The sequence below is a fragment of the Mercenaria mercenaria genome, chromosome 12 (assembly GCF_021730395.1).
Source record: "Mercenaria mercenaria strain notata chromosome 12, MADL_Memer_1, whole genome shotgun sequence".
Classification (NCBI taxonomy): Eukaryota; Metazoa; Mollusca; class Bivalvia; order Venerida; family Veneridae; genus Mercenaria; species Mercenaria mercenaria.
The window spans coordinates 28,972,647-28,992,179 of NC_069372.1; the positions used below are offsets into that span (position 1 = coordinate 28,972,647).

General features: G+C 37.0%; 1 protein-coding gene across 1 annotated transcript in view; it reads left to right on the forward strand.

The window, feature by feature from the left end:
- The window catches only part of LOC123533580 (ceramide glucosyltransferase-B-like), a 59,099-nt gene extending 42,184 nt beyond the window's left edge, over nucleotides 1-16,915 (forward strand). Inside the window, exons 5-8 of the mRNA XM_045315281.2 lie at nucleotides 9,610-9,722; nucleotides 10,781-10,959; nucleotides 12,737-12,897; nucleotides 15,063-16,915. Coding sequence (XP_045171216.1) covers nucleotides 9,610-9,722; nucleotides 10,781-10,959; nucleotides 12,737-12,897; nucleotides 15,063-15,340 — 731 coding nt within the window. The 3' untranslated portion in view covers nucleotides 15,341-16,915. The remainder of the gene's footprint in view (nucleotides 1-9,609; nucleotides 9,723-10,780; nucleotides 10,960-12,736; nucleotides 12,898-15,062) is intronic.
- Nucleotides 16,916-19,533: the final 2,618 nt, after the last annotated feature.

A 19,533-nucleotide genomic window follows, 5' to 3' on the forward strand; every position in this document is an offset into this window, starting at 1 on the left:
CTGCGGTTAAACTAACTTGAATTTACCCTTGTAACAAGGTAACCTACCTCCTTAAGTAAAAGGCCACAAATTTAGCTCAAAGTTCAAATTTTTTCCGTTGTATTTAGTGTCCAGAACATTACTTAATAACCATTCAACAGGGTTCCCACGCTACCGGGAAAACAGGAAAAGTCCGTGAATTTCAAAAATTGACTCCCGGCCGTGAAAATACCAGGAATTTGGCGAGAAAATGTTAAAGGTACGGGAAAATACCGGGAATTATCCAATTTTGCTAAGGGAAGTAATTCATGATTCAAAATGGCGGACATGGATGTCTTTCAATTTCCTTTTTCGAAAATACCGATGTTTTTGTGGTTGATGGGCCTATATAGGTAGCTATGCTTGAATTTTTAAACAGTAATTTTAGGCTTTTGGTCATTTTTGTGTCGATTTTTAAGAAGCCCTGTGAAATTCGATTATTTTTCGAGAACAATTGTGAAAATTGTGATTAGTGACACGCTTGAATTCAGTGATCAAACAACAACTTGACTGAAAATAATTTAATTGCTAGAAGTGTATCAAAGATTATATAAATAATGTAGGTGGCACCAGAGGTGTAGTTATTATGAAGGAGTTGATTAATTCTTCACAACATGCTAGACAAGTAAATGATTCATAGTTTCCTTGAGAAACAAAACTTGAGGACAGTAAGGAAACAAAATAAAAAAAAAAAAGACAAAAAAAAAAAAAAAAAGAATTTGCAGAGCCTGTATTTATTAAGTAGAAATTTTTAAGCAATATCGGGCCATCATGGCCCTCTTGTTCTTATATTTTTACACTGAATCTAGAAAAATTGACGGGAACGTACAACCCGATCGTCGTACAGAGGTCCTTGAAAATCGCAACAAGGTCCTGGAAAAGTCCTTAAATTTCATAGACGAAAAAGTGTGGGAACCCTGATTCAAGGTATTGATTTCAAACTTGGAATATAGATAGGTGGTGATGAGACAATGTACAGAGTGCATGAACCAGGATGGTAGGTCAGAAGTCAAGGTCACAGCAAGGATCAAATCTGCCCCCCATCATTTTTTGTGTCCAGAGCATAACTTGAAACTTGGAATATAGACAGGTGGTGATGAGATGTGCAAACTGCAAGAATCTACATAACACCCCACTCCTACCCATAAACAGCATCCGTGCGTCTGTAAACTTTTGCTTGTGACCACTCTAGAGGTCACATTTTTCATGGGATCTTTATGAAAATTGGTCTGAATGTTCATCTTGATGATATCTAGGTCAAGTTCTAAACTGGGTCACGTGCGGTCCAAAACTAGGTCAGTAGGTCTAAAAATAGAAAAACGTAGTGACCTCTCTAGAGGCCATACATTTCAATGGATCTTCATAAAAGTTAGTCAGAATGATCACCTTGATGATATCTAGTTAAAATTTAACATGGGTCACGTGTGGTCAAAAACTTAAGTCAGTAGGTATAAAAATAGAAAAACCTTGTGACCTCTCTAGAGGCCATATTTTTCATGAGATCTTCATGAAAATTGGCGAAAATGTTCACCTTGATGATATCTAGGTCAGGTTCAGAACTGGGTCACGTGTGGTCAAAAACTAGGTCATTAGGTCAAATGATAGAAAAACCTTGTGACCTCTCTAAAGGCCATATTTTTCAATGGATCGTCATGAAAATTGGTCAGAATTTTTATCTTGATGATATCTAGGTCAAGTTCAAAACTGGGTTACATGAGCTTAAAAACTAGGTCACTATGTCAAATAATAGAAAAAACGACATCATACTCAGTTCAAAACTGGGTCATGTGGGGACAGGTGAGCAATTCAGGACCATCATGGTCCCCATGTTTCATTTAGTTTCTTGCCCGTTTGTATTCTGTCACTGCAGTAATCTACATTGCACCCCCCACCCCCCATAAAAATCATTTTGTTTCTTACCCTTCAGTGTCCTGTCACCATCACATGCACAAACAAACACACCCAGCTTCCTTTCACCCACACCCACCCAACCTCCCATTAAATTTTGCTTCTGTCCTCCTCTGATATAACCCTTCAGTTTTTAGCTTGACTATTCGAAGAATAAGTAGAGCTATCCTACTCACCACGGCGTCGGCGTCGGCATTGGCGTCACACCTTGGTTAAGTTTTTCGTATCAGTCCACATTTTGACAAAGTCTTTTGAGATAAAGCTTTGAAACTTTCAACACTTGTTAACCATCATCATGGCCAGTTATAGGCAAGAGTACATAACTCCATCAGGGATTTTGGCTGAATTATGGCCCCTTTCGACTTAGAAATCTTGGTTAAGTTTTTCGTACCAGTTCATATTTAGACAAAGTCTTTGAGATAAAGCTTTGAAACTTTCAACACTTGTTTACCATCACCATGTCCAGTTATAGGCAAGAGCACATAACTCCATCAAGGGTTTTGGCTGAATTATGGCCCTTTTTGACTTAGAAATCATGGTTAAGTTTTTCGTACCAGTTCATATTTTGACAAAGTCTTTTGAGATAAAGCTTTGAAACTTTCAACACCTGTTTACCATCACCATGTCCAGTTATAGGCAAGAGTACATAACTCCCTCAAGGATTTTGGCTGAATTATGGCCCCTTTTGACTTAGAAATCTTGGTTAAGTTTTTCGTACAAGTTCATATTTTTTGTAAAGTGTTTGACATATGGCTTTGAAACTTTTATCGCTTGTTTAGTATAATAGTCTCTATCTGTAGGAAAGAGAACATATTAACTCTGTCATCTATTTTGGCTGAATTATGGCCCTTTTTGAACTTTGAAATTGGCTCTGTTTTCATACAAGTCCATTTTTGTCAAAACTATTTGACATATCGCTTTTAAACTTTGAACACTTGCTTATCATTATGATTTACATCTGTGGGCAAGAGTACATAACTATTTTGACTGAATTATGGCCCTTTTTAGACTTTGAAATTGGCTCATATATTGCCATTTAGTGCAAGACTTATCAAAATCAAAGTAATACAGGAACATTGTTGTCTTATCTATTTATTTCTTTTGTCTGAATATCCGTGGAAATATTTTGACCCCATTCTTCAATCAATTCTTCGAATAGTCGAGCGCGCTGTCATCAGACAGCTCTTGTTAGCTCACCTGATGAGCTTTTGTGACCGCTCAGTGTCCATCGTCAATCATGCGTCGTCCGGCCGTCAACATTTTATAAAAAAAAATCTTCTTCTTGAAAACCAATGGGCAGAATTACACTAAACTTCACAGGAATGATCCTTGGGTGCCCTCCTTTCAAAATTTTTCAAAGAATTGAATTCCATGCAGAACTCTGGTTGCCATGGCAACGGAAACGAAAAGCTTTAAAAATCTTCTTGTCCAGAACCACAGATCAAAGGGCTTTTATATTTGGTATGTAGCATCGTCTAGTGGTCCTCTACCAAGATTGTTCAAATTATCCCCCTTGGATCAAATATGGCCCCGTCTTGCGGGTCACATGGTTTACATATACTTACATAGGGAAAACTTTGAAAATCTTCTTGGATAGGCATAGAGTCTCAATATTTGGCATGTGATATCATCTAATGATCCTTTATAAATTATGCCCCTGGGGTGAAAAGAGGCCCCGCCCCAGTGGCCCCAAGTTTCACATAGATTTTATATAGGAAAAATCTTCTTGTCCGAAACCATAAGACCTAGGCCTTTGATATTTGGTATGTAGCATTGCCTTGAGGTCCTCTAACAAGATTATTCAAATTATGCCCCTGGGATGAAAAGAGGCCCCGCCTGAGGGTCACTTAGTTTTTATATGAGTTATATAGGAAAAAATACTTCAAAAATTATCTGATCATACTTCCTAGACTGTTTAATTATAATTACCAGATGAACCCAAGTATTTAGGGGTCATTTAACTGTGACCTTGACCTACTGACCTACTTTCTTGTTTCTTAAGATACAGTCTTGAAATTTGAATGACATATACAGTTTTGCACACGGTTCTTAAAACTGACTCAGTGACCATGAATGTGACCTACTGACCTACTTTCTTAATATTTTAGCATCAGTTTTACATTTGAAACATGTAGCTCATATTACTCAGGTGAGCGATCCAGGGTCATCATGACCCTCTTGTATGTAAGCAGGTATCTCAGTAACCACTTGTGGGAATGGATTGAAACTACACACTTATTATCTGTGATAAACTGGCTTTCATAACTCTTATTTTGCTTTTTAACAAAATTATGGCCCTTTTTCGACTTGGAAATATTTGTTTTGGTTAAGGTTTTATATGTAAGCTGGTATCTCAGTATCCACTAATGGGAAAGTATTGAAACTTCACACACTTGTTCACCTTGATGATCTGACAGGCATTATACAGGTTTCATAACTCTACATTTTTTCTCTACTTTGCATTTTTACACAATTATGCCCCCTTTTCTACTTGGCAGTTTTGGTTAAATTTTTCAAGTAAGCTGGTATCTCAGTACCCACTATTGGGAATGGATTGAAACTTCACACACTTGTTCACTGTGATAATCTGACATGCACAGGTTCCATAACTCTGTTTTGCTTTTCTACAAAATTATGCCCCTTTTCGACTTAGACATTTTCGGTTATAGTTTTGTATGTAAGTTGGTATCTTAGTACCCACAGTTTGGAATGGATGGAAACTTCACACACTTGTTTACTGATTATGATCTGACAGGCATTGCACAGGTACCATAACTCTACTTTGCATTTTTACTGAATTATCCCCCTTTCTCGACTTGGCAGTTTTTGGTTAAGTTTTTGTATGTAAGCTGGTATCTCAGTACCCACTATTGGGAATGCATTTAAACTTACCACAATTGTCCATTGTCATGAGCTGATTTGCATTGTACGGGTTTGCAATTTTTTGAAATCATGACCCTTTTTGGATTTAAATATTCATTCAATTGACAAGGCTGTTGAATAGTCGAGTGTTGCTGTCCTCCGACAGCTCTTGTTTTTCTGTCTGGAATACCTTTTCAAATGTAACAGGTTAAAGCAAGAGAAACACAAAATTTACTAAAAACAGTAATGTTTATTTGTTTTTACTTCTATCAAAATATTTTATCTCGTAAAATGTTTACACACATATAAAGAAGAATTATACACAAATAATATCTGTATAACCTTACAACAGCTGTTAAGAAAGTACCAGTAGAAAACATTGCAGATGTGTGAAATTAGGGAATTTGAAAAAATTGACACCTGTGTTAGAACTCTTACTATTATGATACTTCCTGTTCATGGGATTGGTTTGATGTTTATAAATAAAGTGTTTTTTCAGCATTTTTCTTTCTTTATGCCCCAAAAGATGGGCATATTAAAATCGCAGGGAAGTCCCACTGAATTGAAGGTTTACTGTTAGATGGCTAAGTTGCTCTGTTTGTCTAACCATCAGTCCTTTCTTCTGTGTGTGTGTCTGTGTTAATTCACCTACGGGCTGTAACTGCCATCCATGAAGGGATTTTGAAATAACTTTGCATAAATGTTCACCATAATGAGATGACATGTCATGCGCAAGACCCAGACCCCTAGTGCCAAGGTCAGGATCACACTTAGAGGTCAAAAGTTAACAGGGTCTTTTCATGTCTGCTCCATACCTCTGCCATCCATGAAAGGACTTTGAAATAACTTGGCATAAATGTTTACCATAATGAGACGAAATCAGATATTTGTGTTTTGAATAAACCTAGGACTGTATCATATAGAAGCAGATTTTATAGTTACTGTATATTCCTTAATCAATTAATTAAACTGATGTGTGGTATATCTTAAAATTCATAGTTGTTTCTCAGGTAAATCTGACATTATTGTATCCCACCTAGGGCTGTCTTCGATAGAAACGATATCGATGTATCAACGATTTTTTTTGGTCGATCGACTATCGATTCCCATTTTCAAAAATCAATATTTTACAGGGAGAAAAAACTACCCAAATAAACACTCAGACCCTGAAAAACAACTTAAGTTCACAAAGTTGTAAATTTGGATGAATGCAAAAAAGGAGTGAAGGCAAAATAAAAATGAAAGATGTTATTAATTTTTATGTATTTCTTTTATTTCATAAATACAAATACAACACAATCAAACAGAAATATGGAAAGTAGGCAATAAAACTTAAAATAGCATTTACAGGAAGGTATATGGTATTATATGAACAAATAGGTCGTTAATCTAACTTAATAATCAATATATCGATGTATCGTCGATATTTGTCATCTGATATATCGGTATCGTCGATACGTCTAAGACCCAATCAATGACAGCCCTAATCCCACCTCCCTGAGGAACAAGGAAGTTGTAATTGGGGTAGACTGGTTTCAGGTTGTCTATCTGTTTGCCTCTAGTAGACACAGTCTTGTGCGTACCAACTCTCCTCATCCCCTTGATACAATTTAATGAAATTTCACACAGTTATGTAATCAGTAACAACAGTAGTTGTGCATGGTGCATGTTAGGTTCTTTCAGAAAAAAAAATTGTAAAGTTACAGGATTTTGTTTTTATGCCCCCAGCATCTACTGATGTGGGAGGCATATAGTGATTGTCCTGTCCGTCCGTTCGTTCGTCTGTTCGTCCGTCCGTACGAGGTTAACCAAATGGGACCGTTTCGTCTAGTCTATACTCCTTACTAGAATGACTTGATACTTATGCAGATGTAACCTGTGACCATTCCTCATCTTCACACATCACCTGACCTCAGTTTTACCTTGACCGTGACCTCATTTTGGACTTGGATTGCTTTATTTGGGCCATCTCTTGGTTAACCAAAAGGGACCGTTTCATCTAGCATCAATATCCCTTACTAGAATGACTATATACTAATGAGATGTAACCTGTCACCATTCCTCATCTTCCCACATCACCTGACCTCAGTTTGACCTTGATCTTGACCTCATTTTGGACTTAGGTTGCTTTATGTGGGCCATCTCTTGGTTAACCAAATGAGACCGTTTCGTCTAGCATCAATACCCCTTACTAGAATGACTTGATACTAATGCAGATGTAACCGGTGACCATTCCTCATCTTCACACATCACCTGACCTCAGTTTGACCTTGAACTTGACCTCGTTTTGGACTTAGGCTGCTTTTTTATCGACAAGGATGCCACCGGGGACATCAGGCGTTTATTGAACGCAGATTCTTATTTGTTATTATACTATAAACATACTGTCCACATAATTATGCAATCTTGTGTGTGTCAGATTGCAATGTACTGTGTCAGTGCATGCGGGGGAAACATTCATTACCTTCAGTGATAGCTCTAGTTAGATATAACATTACTTGAAAGTTGAAACTAGATAAAAGGAGGAAGGGCATTCTGAGATAAATCTCAGCCTCAGAGGGGAGGAAGCACATTCTTAGATAAATCTGAGCTTCAGGTGGGAGGAAGGGCATTCTGAGATAAATCTCAGCCTCAGAGGGGAGGAAGCACATTCTTAGATAAAACTTCAGGTTGGAGGAAGCCAATCTTAAGATAAATCTCAACTTCAGGGAGGAGGAAGCACATTCTTTTCAACTTAGAATAAATGTTAAAGTGTGCTTACCACCCAAAATATTTTCAAAGTCCATTGAGATATTGCTTTGATATTTTGCATACTTGTTAACCGTCATGACCCAAGTCTGTAAAAAGGAGGAGGCAACTCTGTCAAGCATTTTGACTGAATTATGGCCCCTTTTCGACATAGAATAAATGTTAAAGTTTTTATACCACCCCAAACATTTTCAAAGTCCATTGAGATATTGCTTTGATATTTTACATACTTGTTTACCATCATGACCCCAGCCAGTTAAAAGGAGGAGGCAACTCTATCAAGCATTTTGACTGAATTATGGCCCCTTTTCGACTTAGAATATGCTAATTGTTTACTCATAGCTTATATTATACTATCAAGCACTGAGAATAGTCGAGCGCGCTGTCCACTGACAGCTCTTGTTTTTAACAAACTTCGTTTTCTGGACATAACTTTGGTACTATATAAGATAATGACTTGAAACTCAAAATATATCTTTACCATCATCATCTGCATGTGTGGTAACAATCCCTAGTAACTCTAATTTGTGTTCTTGACAGAATTATGCCCCTTGGTATATCTTCCTTTTAAAGTAGAGGTCTCTTATTGAGACATATATTCATTTTACTGTCAAATCTCCGAATAGTGGAGCGCGCTGTCTTACGGACAGCTCTTGTTAGATAAATCTTAACTTCAGGTGGGAGGAAGCACATTCTTAGATAAATCTTAACTTCAGGTTGGAGGAAGCGCATTCTTAGATAAATCATAGCTTCAGGTGGGAAGAAGCGCATTCTTAGATAAATCTTAGCTTTGGGTGGTAGGAAGCACATTCTTAGATAAATCTTAACTTCAGGTTGGAGGAAGCGCATTCTTAGATAAATCTTAACTTCAGGTTGGAGGAAGCGCATTCTTAGATAAATCTTAGCTTCAGGTGGGAGGAAGCGCATTCTTAGATAAATCTTAACTTCAGGTGGGAGGAAGCACATTCTTAGATAAACCTTAGCTTCAGGTGGGAGGAAGCATATTCTTAGATAAACCTTAGCTTCATGTGGGTGGAAGCACATTCACAGATAAATCTTAGCTTCAGGTGGGAGGAAGCACATTCACAGATAAATCTTTGCTTCAGGTGGGAGGAAGCACTTTCTAAGATAAACCTAAGCTTCAGGTTGGAGTAAGCACATTCACAGATAAATCTTAGCTTCAGGTGGGAGGAAGCACATTCTTAGATAAACCTTAGCTTCAGGTGGGTGGAAGCACATTCACAGATAAATCTTAGCTGCAGATGGGAGGAAGCACATTCTTAGATAAATCTTGGCTTCAGGTGGGAGGAAGCGCATTCAAAGATAGATCTTAGCTTCAGTTGGGAGGAAGCGCATTCTTAGATAAATCTTAGTTTCAGGTGGGAGGAAGCGCATTCTTAGATAAACCTTAGCTTCAGGTGGGTGGAAGCGCATTCTTAGATAAATCTTAGCTTCAGGTGGGAGGAAGCGCATTATTAGATAAATCTTAGCTTCAGGTGAGAGGAAGCAAATTCATAGATAAATCTTAGCTTCAGGTGAGAGGAAGCGCATTCTTAGATAAATCTTAGCTTCAGGTTGGAGGAAACACATTCTTAGATAAATCTTAGCTTCAGGTGGGAGGAAGCATATTCTTCTAAGATAAATCTTAATTTCAGGTTGGAGGAAGCGCATTCTTAGATAAATCTTAGCTTCAGGTGGGAAGAAGCGCATTCTTAGATAATCATAGCTTCAGGTGGGAAGAAGCACATTCTTAGATAAATCTTAGCTTTGGTTGGGAGGAAGCACATTCTTAGATAAATCTTAACTTCAGGTTGGAGGAAGCACATTCTTAGATAAATCTTAACTTCAGGTTGGAGGAAGCCCTAATTTTTTTAAAATCTCAACTTCAGGTGGGAGAAAGCGCCGCTATTTTTTGAAAAATCTCAACTTCAGGTGGGAGGGAGCATATTCTTAGATAAATCTCAACTTCAGATGGGAGCAAGTAGAGAGGTAGACTTAATTTATCCTAAACACAGAGTAAGCTTGTGACGTATTAAGCTTATTAAGTCATGTTTTTATCTTGGTATATTTTAGCACCACCTGATGTTCTCATGGACATGGTAGGTCACATGACTGCAGACACTGGCCTTGTATTACAGATGCCTTACTGCTGTGATCGTAAAGGATTTGCAGCAATCTATGAAAAGGTAAATTTTTCTGGGTGTCTGACAAAAGTGTGGGTTTTAATCATGAAGCTGTATGCTTATAAGAGATGAGACTGTAGCTGCCTACAACAGTACATTTGGTTCAGATATGGGAGAGAAACTTGATGAGTCTCCATGTATATATTCTGGATTTATAATGATTGGATCTGAAACATATGTTGCTTGCTTTTAGTTTTTCTGATTTTTGAAAAAAATATATGAGGTATTGTTGTCACTTGATCGTTGGCGTTGGTTAAATTTCTTGTTAGCTCACCTGAGCACAGTGCTCAAGGTGAGCTATTGTGACCTGTCATTGTCCGATGTTGTGCATAGTCTGTCAACATTTGCCTTTTGAATGCTCTAGAGGCCACAGTTGACCTAATCTTTATGAAACATGGTCAAATCAAAGGAAAAGCTTGTTAACACTCTGAAGGTCACATTTGTGATAAACTAAGTCAGAATGTTTGTCTTGATGATCTCTAGGTCAAGATCGAAACTGGATCATGTGGGGTCTAAAACCAGATCGCTAGGCTTGATGAAAGGAAAATATTATTAACACTCTTAAGAGTCCACAGTTTTAAGTTTGAAACTCATGAGAATTAGTCAGAATAATTATCTTGATGACTTACAGGTCAAGTTCGAATCTTGGTCATAGGGGTCAAAAACTAGGTCACTCAGTCAGATCAAAGGAAAAGCTTTTCAACACTCTAGAGGCCACATTTATGACCCTATCTTCTTGAAACTTGGTCAGAATGTTTATCCTGACGATTCTTAGGCGAAGTTCGAACTTGGCTCATGTGGGGTCAAAAATTTACATTATACAAACTCGCCTGAAGCCTTTTTCAAAGGGTCAATTACCGTCTTGTTTGCCTTACACAAAACACAGATTGTTAGCTAAATAGAGAGAGCACAGATCTATGGGTTGTAGGGTTGTGAGTTGGAATTCTATTTCTTACAGAGAGAATAGTATTATGGGAAAATAGCCTCTAGGGAAAGTGATATAACATTCAAATAATGCCTGATATAGTTTTGATAATGTTTATTACATTGATGTATTTCAGGTATTTTTTGGTACAATGCAGGCCCGTAACATGTTGACAGCTATAGCATTGGGTATAAACTGTTCCACGGGTATGTCTTCCATGGTGAGAAAAGAGATCATAGAACATGCAGGAGGACTTCAACATTTTGCTCAATATCTTGCCGAGGACTTTTTCCTAGCTCAACAAACCGTTCAGCAGTAAGTTCTTTTAAGGCTTTAAGTGAATACCAGTCATAAAGCAGTATGTAACACCAAAAATCAATCATGTTATGTCATCATAAAGCAGCCATTATATGTTACTATAAAGTAACTACAATTTTCGTCATAAAGTTGCCATGTTATATCATCATAAAGCAACTGTGTTATCATAATAAAGCAATCATGTTACATCATAAAGCAGCTATGTTATCATAATAAAGCAATCATGTTACATCATAAAGCAGGTATGTTATCATAATAAAGCATATTATCATAAAGCAGCTAGGATCATCATAATTAGCACCCATTTTACAGTTGTCATAAAACAGCCATACAATGTTGTCATAAAGCATCTATGTTAAGTAATCATAAAGCAATCAATACTTTATTATGAAGCAACTTTGATAATCATCATAAAGTGTTATGTCCCCCCCCCCCCCACATGTTTTTGCCCTGTCTGTCCGTCCTTCTGTATGTCAAACTTTATTTCTGATCAATAACTAGAGAACCATTTGACCTAGAACCTTCAAACTTTATAGGTTGGCAGGGCTTATGGAGTAGACAACCCCTATTGTTTTTGGGGCCACTCCATCAAAGGTCAAGGTCACAAGGGCCTGAACATGGAAAACCATTTCCAATCAATAACTTTAGAATCACTTGACCCAGAATGTTGACACTTCATAGGATGATTGATCATGCAGAGTAGATGACCCCTATTGATTTTGGGGTCACTCTTAAAGGTCAAGGTCACTGGCCCAAACATGGAAACCCATTTCTGACCAATAACTTGAGAACCACTTGACCCAGAATGTTAAAACTTCATAGGATGATTGGACATGCAGAGTAGGTGACCCCTATTGATTTTGGGGTCACTCTATTAAAGGTCAAGGTCCCAGCAAACAGAACATGGAAATCCATTTCCGGTCAGTAACTTGAGAACCATTTGACCTAGAACCTTAAAATTTCGTAGGATGATAGGACTTACAGAGTAGATGACCCATATTGTTTTTGGGGTCACTCCATCAAAGGTCAAGGTCACAGGGGGCTGAAGATAGAAAACTGTTTCAATCAATAACTTGACAACCACTTGACCCAGATTGTTGAAACTTAATAGGATAGTTGGACATGCAGAGTAGATGACCCGTACTGATTTTGGGGTCACTCAATCAAAGGTCAAGGTCACAGGGGCCTGACCATGGAAAACCGTTTCCAATTCGAGAACCACTAGGCACAGAATGTTGAAACTTAGTGGGATGATTGGACATGCCAATTAGATGATATTGCGGCCAACCATTAGTGTCTCTTTGACTTTTGCTCCTGTCCCCTATTGACTTCTTGCCTATACGACTGTGAATTGGGGGAGACATTCGCTATTCTACAAAAGCATCTTCTATTTTATAAAAGGCACTGTGTAGTTTGTCAAATATGAAATGAGGTATCTTCTATGTTAGCTATCAATTAAATATTTAATCTTGATACTATACAATAGATTAACTTATGTGTAAGGTATAAGCCCTGTTTAAGTTGACCAGACTGACAGTGCTTTGGTCAGCTGTACAATTTATCCTTGAAGGGCCTCCAGATAAGTTGCATTTACTACTGTAGATTTAAAACCCTGTCAGGAATATAGAAGAAAACAACAGTTAATCATTGTAGCTGTGTGTAGTATGATAATATGATAAAGTCTACAGCTTGGTTACACAGATGCAGTAACTATACCTTATCTGCCTTTTGAACATTGCCTAACATGATGAATACCTGCTGTTTGTTTTTACAGAGGATTTAAGATCAAACTGAGTAATAAACTGGCCATGCAGAACTCTGGCTTTTACAGTGTGAATCATTTTCACCAGCGCTTGACACGTTGGGGACGACTTCGTGTAGCTACAGTTCCAACTCTTCTCTTTCTTGAACCTGTCTCGGAATGCATTTTACAAGGTTTGTACAGGGAGAAATAGTTCTAGAAAACTGTTGTAAACTTGGCAATATGACTTAGACAGACAACACCTGGACCCGTATTCATAAAGCTCCTAAGGAGAAAACTTAAGAAAATCCTTAACTGTGTAAAATTTCCTAAACAACATAGCACAAAAGAAAAGTGTAAACTTTATAAGATTTATTGATAATCTTCACTACTATGTCCCTTTCCCTTAGTCCCTTAGGGAAAATTTTCCCTTAGGAGCTTTATTTATGTCTCCACCCCTCTGAGGGAGACATTGTTTTTGCCCTGTCCATCTGTCCTTCTGTCCATACGTCACACTTCATTTCCAATCAATAACTGGAAAACCATTTGACCTAGAGCCTTCAAACTTCATAGGATGGCAGGAATTAGTAGGGATGAGTAGATGGCCCCTATTGCTTTTGTGTCACTCCATCAAAGGTCAAGGTCACAGGGGCCTGAACATGGAAAACCATTTCCGATCAATAACTGGAGAACCATTTGACCCAGAATGTTGAAACTTCATAGGATGATTAGACATACAGTATAGATGACCCCTATTGATTTTGGGGTCACTCCATCAAAGGTCAAGGTCACAGGGGCCTGAACATTAAACCATTTCCGATCAATAACTTGAGAACCACTTGACCCAGAATATTTAAACTTCATAGGATGATTGGACATGCAGAGTTGATTTGGGGTCACTGTATTAAAGGTCATGGTCACAGGGGCCTGAACATTGAAAATCTATAACCTTAAAATTTCGTAGGATGATAGGACTTGCAGAGTAGATGACCCATATTGTTTTTGGGGTCACTCCATCAAAGGTCAAGGTCACAGGGGGCTGAAGATAGAAAACTGTTTCAATCAATAACTTGAGAACCACCTGACCCAGAATCTGAAACTTCATAGGATGATTGGACATGCAATCAATCAAAGGTCAAGGTCACAGTGGATACTGTAAAATCATTTAATTTCATGGGCATGAAATTTCTTGGTTTTGGTTAAAATGGCAATTTCGTGGGGGAATTCGTGGATTTCAACTTTTGAACATAAAATTAATGGGAATTTTACTTGTTAGTTAGGATTAAATTTCATGGATTGACTCAACCACGAAATCAATGAAAATTAATCCCCCATGAATATTAATGATTTCACAGTAGAACATGGAAATCCATTTCCGGTCAATAACTTTAGAACCATTTGACCTAGAACCTTCAAACTTCATAGGACTTAGAGTTGATGACCCCTATTTTTTGTGGGGTCACTACATCAAAGGTCAAGGTCACAAGGGCCATCTGTCCATCACACTTCATTTTCAAACAATAACTGGAGAACCATTTGACCTACAGCCTTCAAACTTCATAGTGTGATAGGGTTTACAGAGAAGATGACAACTATTATTTTTATGGTTAATATATCAAAGATCAAGGTCACAGGCACCTGAAAATGGAAAACAGTTTCAGAATCACATGACCAAAAATGTTGAAACTTCATAGGATGATTGAACATGTAGAGTAGATGACTCACAGGGACCAGAACATGGAAAATGATTTCCTATCAATAACTTGAGAACCATTTGACCCAGAACCTTTAAACTTCGTAGGATGATAGGATTTAAAGATTACATGACCCTGATTCACTTGAGCTAAGGTCAGGGTCACAGGGGCCTGAACATAGAAAACTCTTTCCAGTCAATAACTTGAGAACCACTAGACCCAGAATGTTAAAACTTAATAGGACGATTGGACATGCAGAGTAAATGATCCCTTCAGATTTTGGAGTCACTCAATCAAAGGTCAAGGTCACAGGGGCTTGAACATGGAAGACTGTTTCAAATTCATAACTTGAGAACCATTAGGCCCAAAATGTTGAAAACTTAGTGGGATGATTGGACATGCCAAGTAGATGATCTTTGACTTTCGCTCCTGTCTCCTATTGACTTCTTGCCTATACAACTATGCAATGGGGGAGACATGCACTTGTCTACAAAGGCACCTTCTAGTTTAGTTTGCTTGCAGCTTAGAGTTAACATGTAGGTCTTTGATATGGTTAAAAATGATAACATTATTATAGGGGAAATATGTCAGTTCAGTTGATCTCCTATAAACTAAATGCCCAAATGTTGATGCCCATAACTGTGATTGCTTTCTGTATTTTTCAGGTCTAATACTATCATGGTGTGTTGAGTACATGTTTGGAATATCATCAATGGCATTTTTTCTGATGCACTTGCTTGTATGGTTTCTTGTAGACTATACATTACTGAACATATGTCAGAATGGACCTCTGCCATTCAGCAAGTTTGAATTTCTGTGTGCTTGGTTATTTCGAGAATGTACTTCATTCTACCTGTCATTGAAAGGTCATATGTCATCAGCGATTGTGTGGCGGCATCGAAAATACAGGTTACGTTGGGGAGGAACTATAGAGGAGATATGAAGTCAATACAGACTGTGATTTTTAGTACACCTGGAGAGTAGCTGTAGAATGTGTGTCTTGATTGAATGAAGGATATGCTTTTGGGGTGGGGGGAAACCCAAATTTGTCATTTTATATTTATCTCAGCCAAGAACTAATGGAATGTAATAATATGGCTTTCATCTTTTGGAAAAGGGAAAATTTGAGTAAGTTTGGACACTACACTTCTGTAGTTTGCCACAGTATTAAAATGATATGTGATTTGCCATATGATAACAATATTGTTTTAATATTACCACCGTAAAAACTTGAACACATTACGCAGGTTTTTTTCGATTTTTTTCATTTTCACAAAGGGGTGCGTATTATACACCAAAGTAGAGCTTCATACATTTTTTCTTAGTTTCATAGCATGTAAATATCGCCGAAAATCAGACAGTTTCTTGTAATTTTGTATGTTGTCTGCTGTTTACGTTATTTACACCTACTTTTTAAGAATGCTTTAGGCTGGGTCTAAAAGCAGGTACGGTGCCCTAGGATAAAGTTGCTTTTAATTGCGAATTTTTTTAAAATTTTTTAGATGTAATTAATCGTTTAAGTGGCCATGTGTTCACGAAGTCGGTTAATTGTCGTACATATCCAACAGCGATGGATAATGGGCCAGTAGAAATAATAAAACCTTAGGAAGTGGAAATTTTTGCGGTTTGTATAAAATCAGTAAAAACATTTTCTGTCAGAGGATGTTCAGATAAAATGCAATTAAAACGGTATGTTAATTCTGTATTCCAAGCAAGTTATTACTCAGGAGTTCAGTCGATCATACATTGTTAAACACTCCTTTGGTGTGCTAATAATTATGAAATGCTGTTCGCACGTATAAAGCTTGCTGAGAAGGTGTTGACAGTTTGAGAAAGTGTCATGTTCTCAGAGTACCTGAAAATATTGATGACATTTTTTTAGATGTCTGTAACCTGTTAAGTAAGATGCAAGTGCGAATTTCATGCGAAGTCGATACGCGAGCCAAAAATGGCTGATTGTATACAAAATTCTCGGACTAATTTTGATGCATATTATATTCCAATATATGTGTTTTCCTAAAATTTTGATACAAGATCAGGGGTGCGTAATATACACGCTGGCGTAATATATTAAAGTTTCTACGGTAACACTTTTATAAAGTAACTAATTAATATACATAATATAATGTGAATCACAAGTTAGTACGTCCTCATTTATTTGTATTTTTTTCCATATTGGTATTTTTTTAAAAAAAAAATCCCACTAGTTCTTTAATTTGCAAGTTTATCAGCCAATCAAATTTCATATCTGTTAATGGCCAAGAATGTTTCATAAAATGGCCGAGTTTTGCCCTTTTATCTTGTGATGATATTTTTATCTTGGCATTATAGTTAATTAATATAAAGAGTTGAGCTGAGGAAAGGTTCAGTATTTCTCTTGCAGACCGTAATATATCGGCTTTTTTTTTTTTTTTTTTAAATGTGAGTGTTTAGTAAATGTCAGTTTGTCAACACACCTATGTGGCAAAATGAAGATTAATTGTACATAACCAAATAGTAATAAAAAAAATCTTAGAATCTCAAATTATTTATTTTGTGAGCATTAGTATTAAGCAGTTTGAAATATATTCAGTCAGTTTTTCAGAAGATCAATTTTATAACCAAAATGTTTGTATCTATAAGTAATTATGCACGTATGAAATGTATACAAGTTGATTATGTGTGTAAAATTCTTAATTTCCTTTGTACTTCCATTATTTTCCGTCATGACCATACCCAAGGCAATACAAAGTTTATCCTCAAAAACAGTCATATGTAAACTGGGTTGATTTTGCCTTTTTATACGCCCGTTTGAAAAACGGGACGTATTATGGGAAAGCCCCTGGGTGCGGATGGGCGGGCGGGTGGCGTCCACAGACCTTGTCCGGAGCATATCTTCTACATGCATGGAGGGATTTTGATGAAACTTGGCATAGTTGTTAACCATCATGAGACGGAGTGTCATGCGCAAGAACCAGGTCCCTAGGTCTAAGGTCAAGGTCACACTTAGAGGTCAAAGGTCAAATTCAAGTATGACTTTGTCCGGAGCATATCTTCTTCATGCATAGAGGGATTTTGATGAAAGTTGGCACAATTGTTTATCATCATGAGACGGAGTGTCATGCGCAAGAACCAGGTCCCTAGGTCTAAGGTCAAGGTCACACTTAGAGGTCAAAGGATACAAGAATGAAAACTTTGTCCGGAGCATATCTTCTTCATACATAAAGGGATTTTGATGAAAGTTGGCACAATTGTTCATCATGATGAGACGAAGTGTCATGCGCAAGAACCAGGTCCCTAGGTCTAAGGTCAAGGTCACACTTAGAGGTCAAAGGATACAAGAATGAAAACTTTGTCCGGAGCATTTCTTCTTCATGCTTGGAGGGATTTTATTATAACTTGGCACAAATGTTCACCACCACAAGACGCAGTGTAATGCGCAAGAACCAGGTCCCTAGGTGTAAGGTCAAGGTCACACTTAGAGGCCAAAGGTCAGATACAAGAAAGACTGTCCGGAGCATTTCTTCTTCATGCATAGAGGGATTTTGATGTAACTTGGCACAATTATACACCATCATGAGACGAAGTGTCATACGCAGTTCCCTTCTTTAGAATTACTTCCCTTTGTTGTTACTATAAATAGCTTATATTGTAACTTTTTCATTACTAGACGTAGGGAAAAATCGAGACCACTTTTCTGTAGTACAACATGCATGTTACATCCAATTTTGAGGTGTATTTTGACCAATCTCTACCTTGTAAGGATTTTTGTGTGGACTTACAATTTTTTAATTTTTCTTTTTTTTTTTTAAAGATTAACTTCCCTTAGTTGTTACTATAAATAACTTATATTGTAACTTTTTTATAATTAACCGTAGGGAAAAACCAAGACCACTTTTCTGTGGTACAACATAGATGTTACTTTCTAATTTTAGGTGTATTTTAAGGTATCTCTACCTGGTAAGGAGTTTTTTTGTGGACTTAAAAAAAGAAAAGAATTACAATGATTACTAAACAACCACAAAATTAAAATTCCATTTGCAAATACAGGTGCTAGAGTAAAGAAATTTACTGTGACGGGCGTATATTGTGACATTCTGGCACTCTTGTTCTGTATAACAAGATTATTTTTTAAAGAATAAGTTGAAAAGTTGCTGACAAATATGGAAATGGTGCTTCTATATCATTAATTTGGAACTGCATGAGAACTGTAATAACAGCCTGTTTTTAGAGAACAGGAAATGGAACTTGAACAAGATAGATTCTAATAAAGGCATACTTGATACAGTTGATACCATTCATGATTTAGTGTGTAATACATATATTCAAAATCAAAGGTCAAGGTCAGGTGAGGGACATAGGGCTGCAAGGTCCATTGACAAAGCAGTTGGACAAAAAAACCTGAAAAATGATTTTTACTTTATTTTTCAATTCTTTCTTTCCCAATTTTGACAATTTAATGTGTAAAAATTCCTGATTTGACCAGTGATCTTTTCCCCAAAACACTCGAAAAAGTCATGTTTAATCAGAAGTTGTGATATTTAGTGATGTGCATATGTTTATAAATGATACAACTGATGTTAGATTTTTTCCTGATCGAAATTGTTCATGCTAAGTAAAACTAGTGATTTCTGTAAGAATGATTTTGTCATTTTTTGAACAACGCTTCCATTTATATATTGTGTGATTTTGTTGAACAGTATTAATCTGGGCTTAATTTTTACAGAAATTTCACTTACTTTTAATCACATTTTAGTGAAATTAGTAAATCATTATTGTGTGCCGTAAAAACTCGAATATATCACGCTAGCATGTATATTACGCACCCCCATCTTGTAACAAAATATTGGGAAAAATGCTTACATCGGTATATATCACGCACTGAAAAATCAGTCAAAAATGTTGTTTACAAAGTCGAAATCGGCCATTAGCGGCATACGTAAAAACGATTTCTCATGAAAATTGCAATTACTGCATAATCGGTTACAGACAACAGTGACAGTAACTGACAGACAAATTCTAAAGTATTTGAGAACTTTCTCAAGCTGTCAACACCTTAGTACACTTTAACAGACGTGCGAACAAACATCTCATAATTATGGGCACATCAAACAAGAAAATCGCGGCTAATTAGCGTGTTTGTTTAACAATGTACGA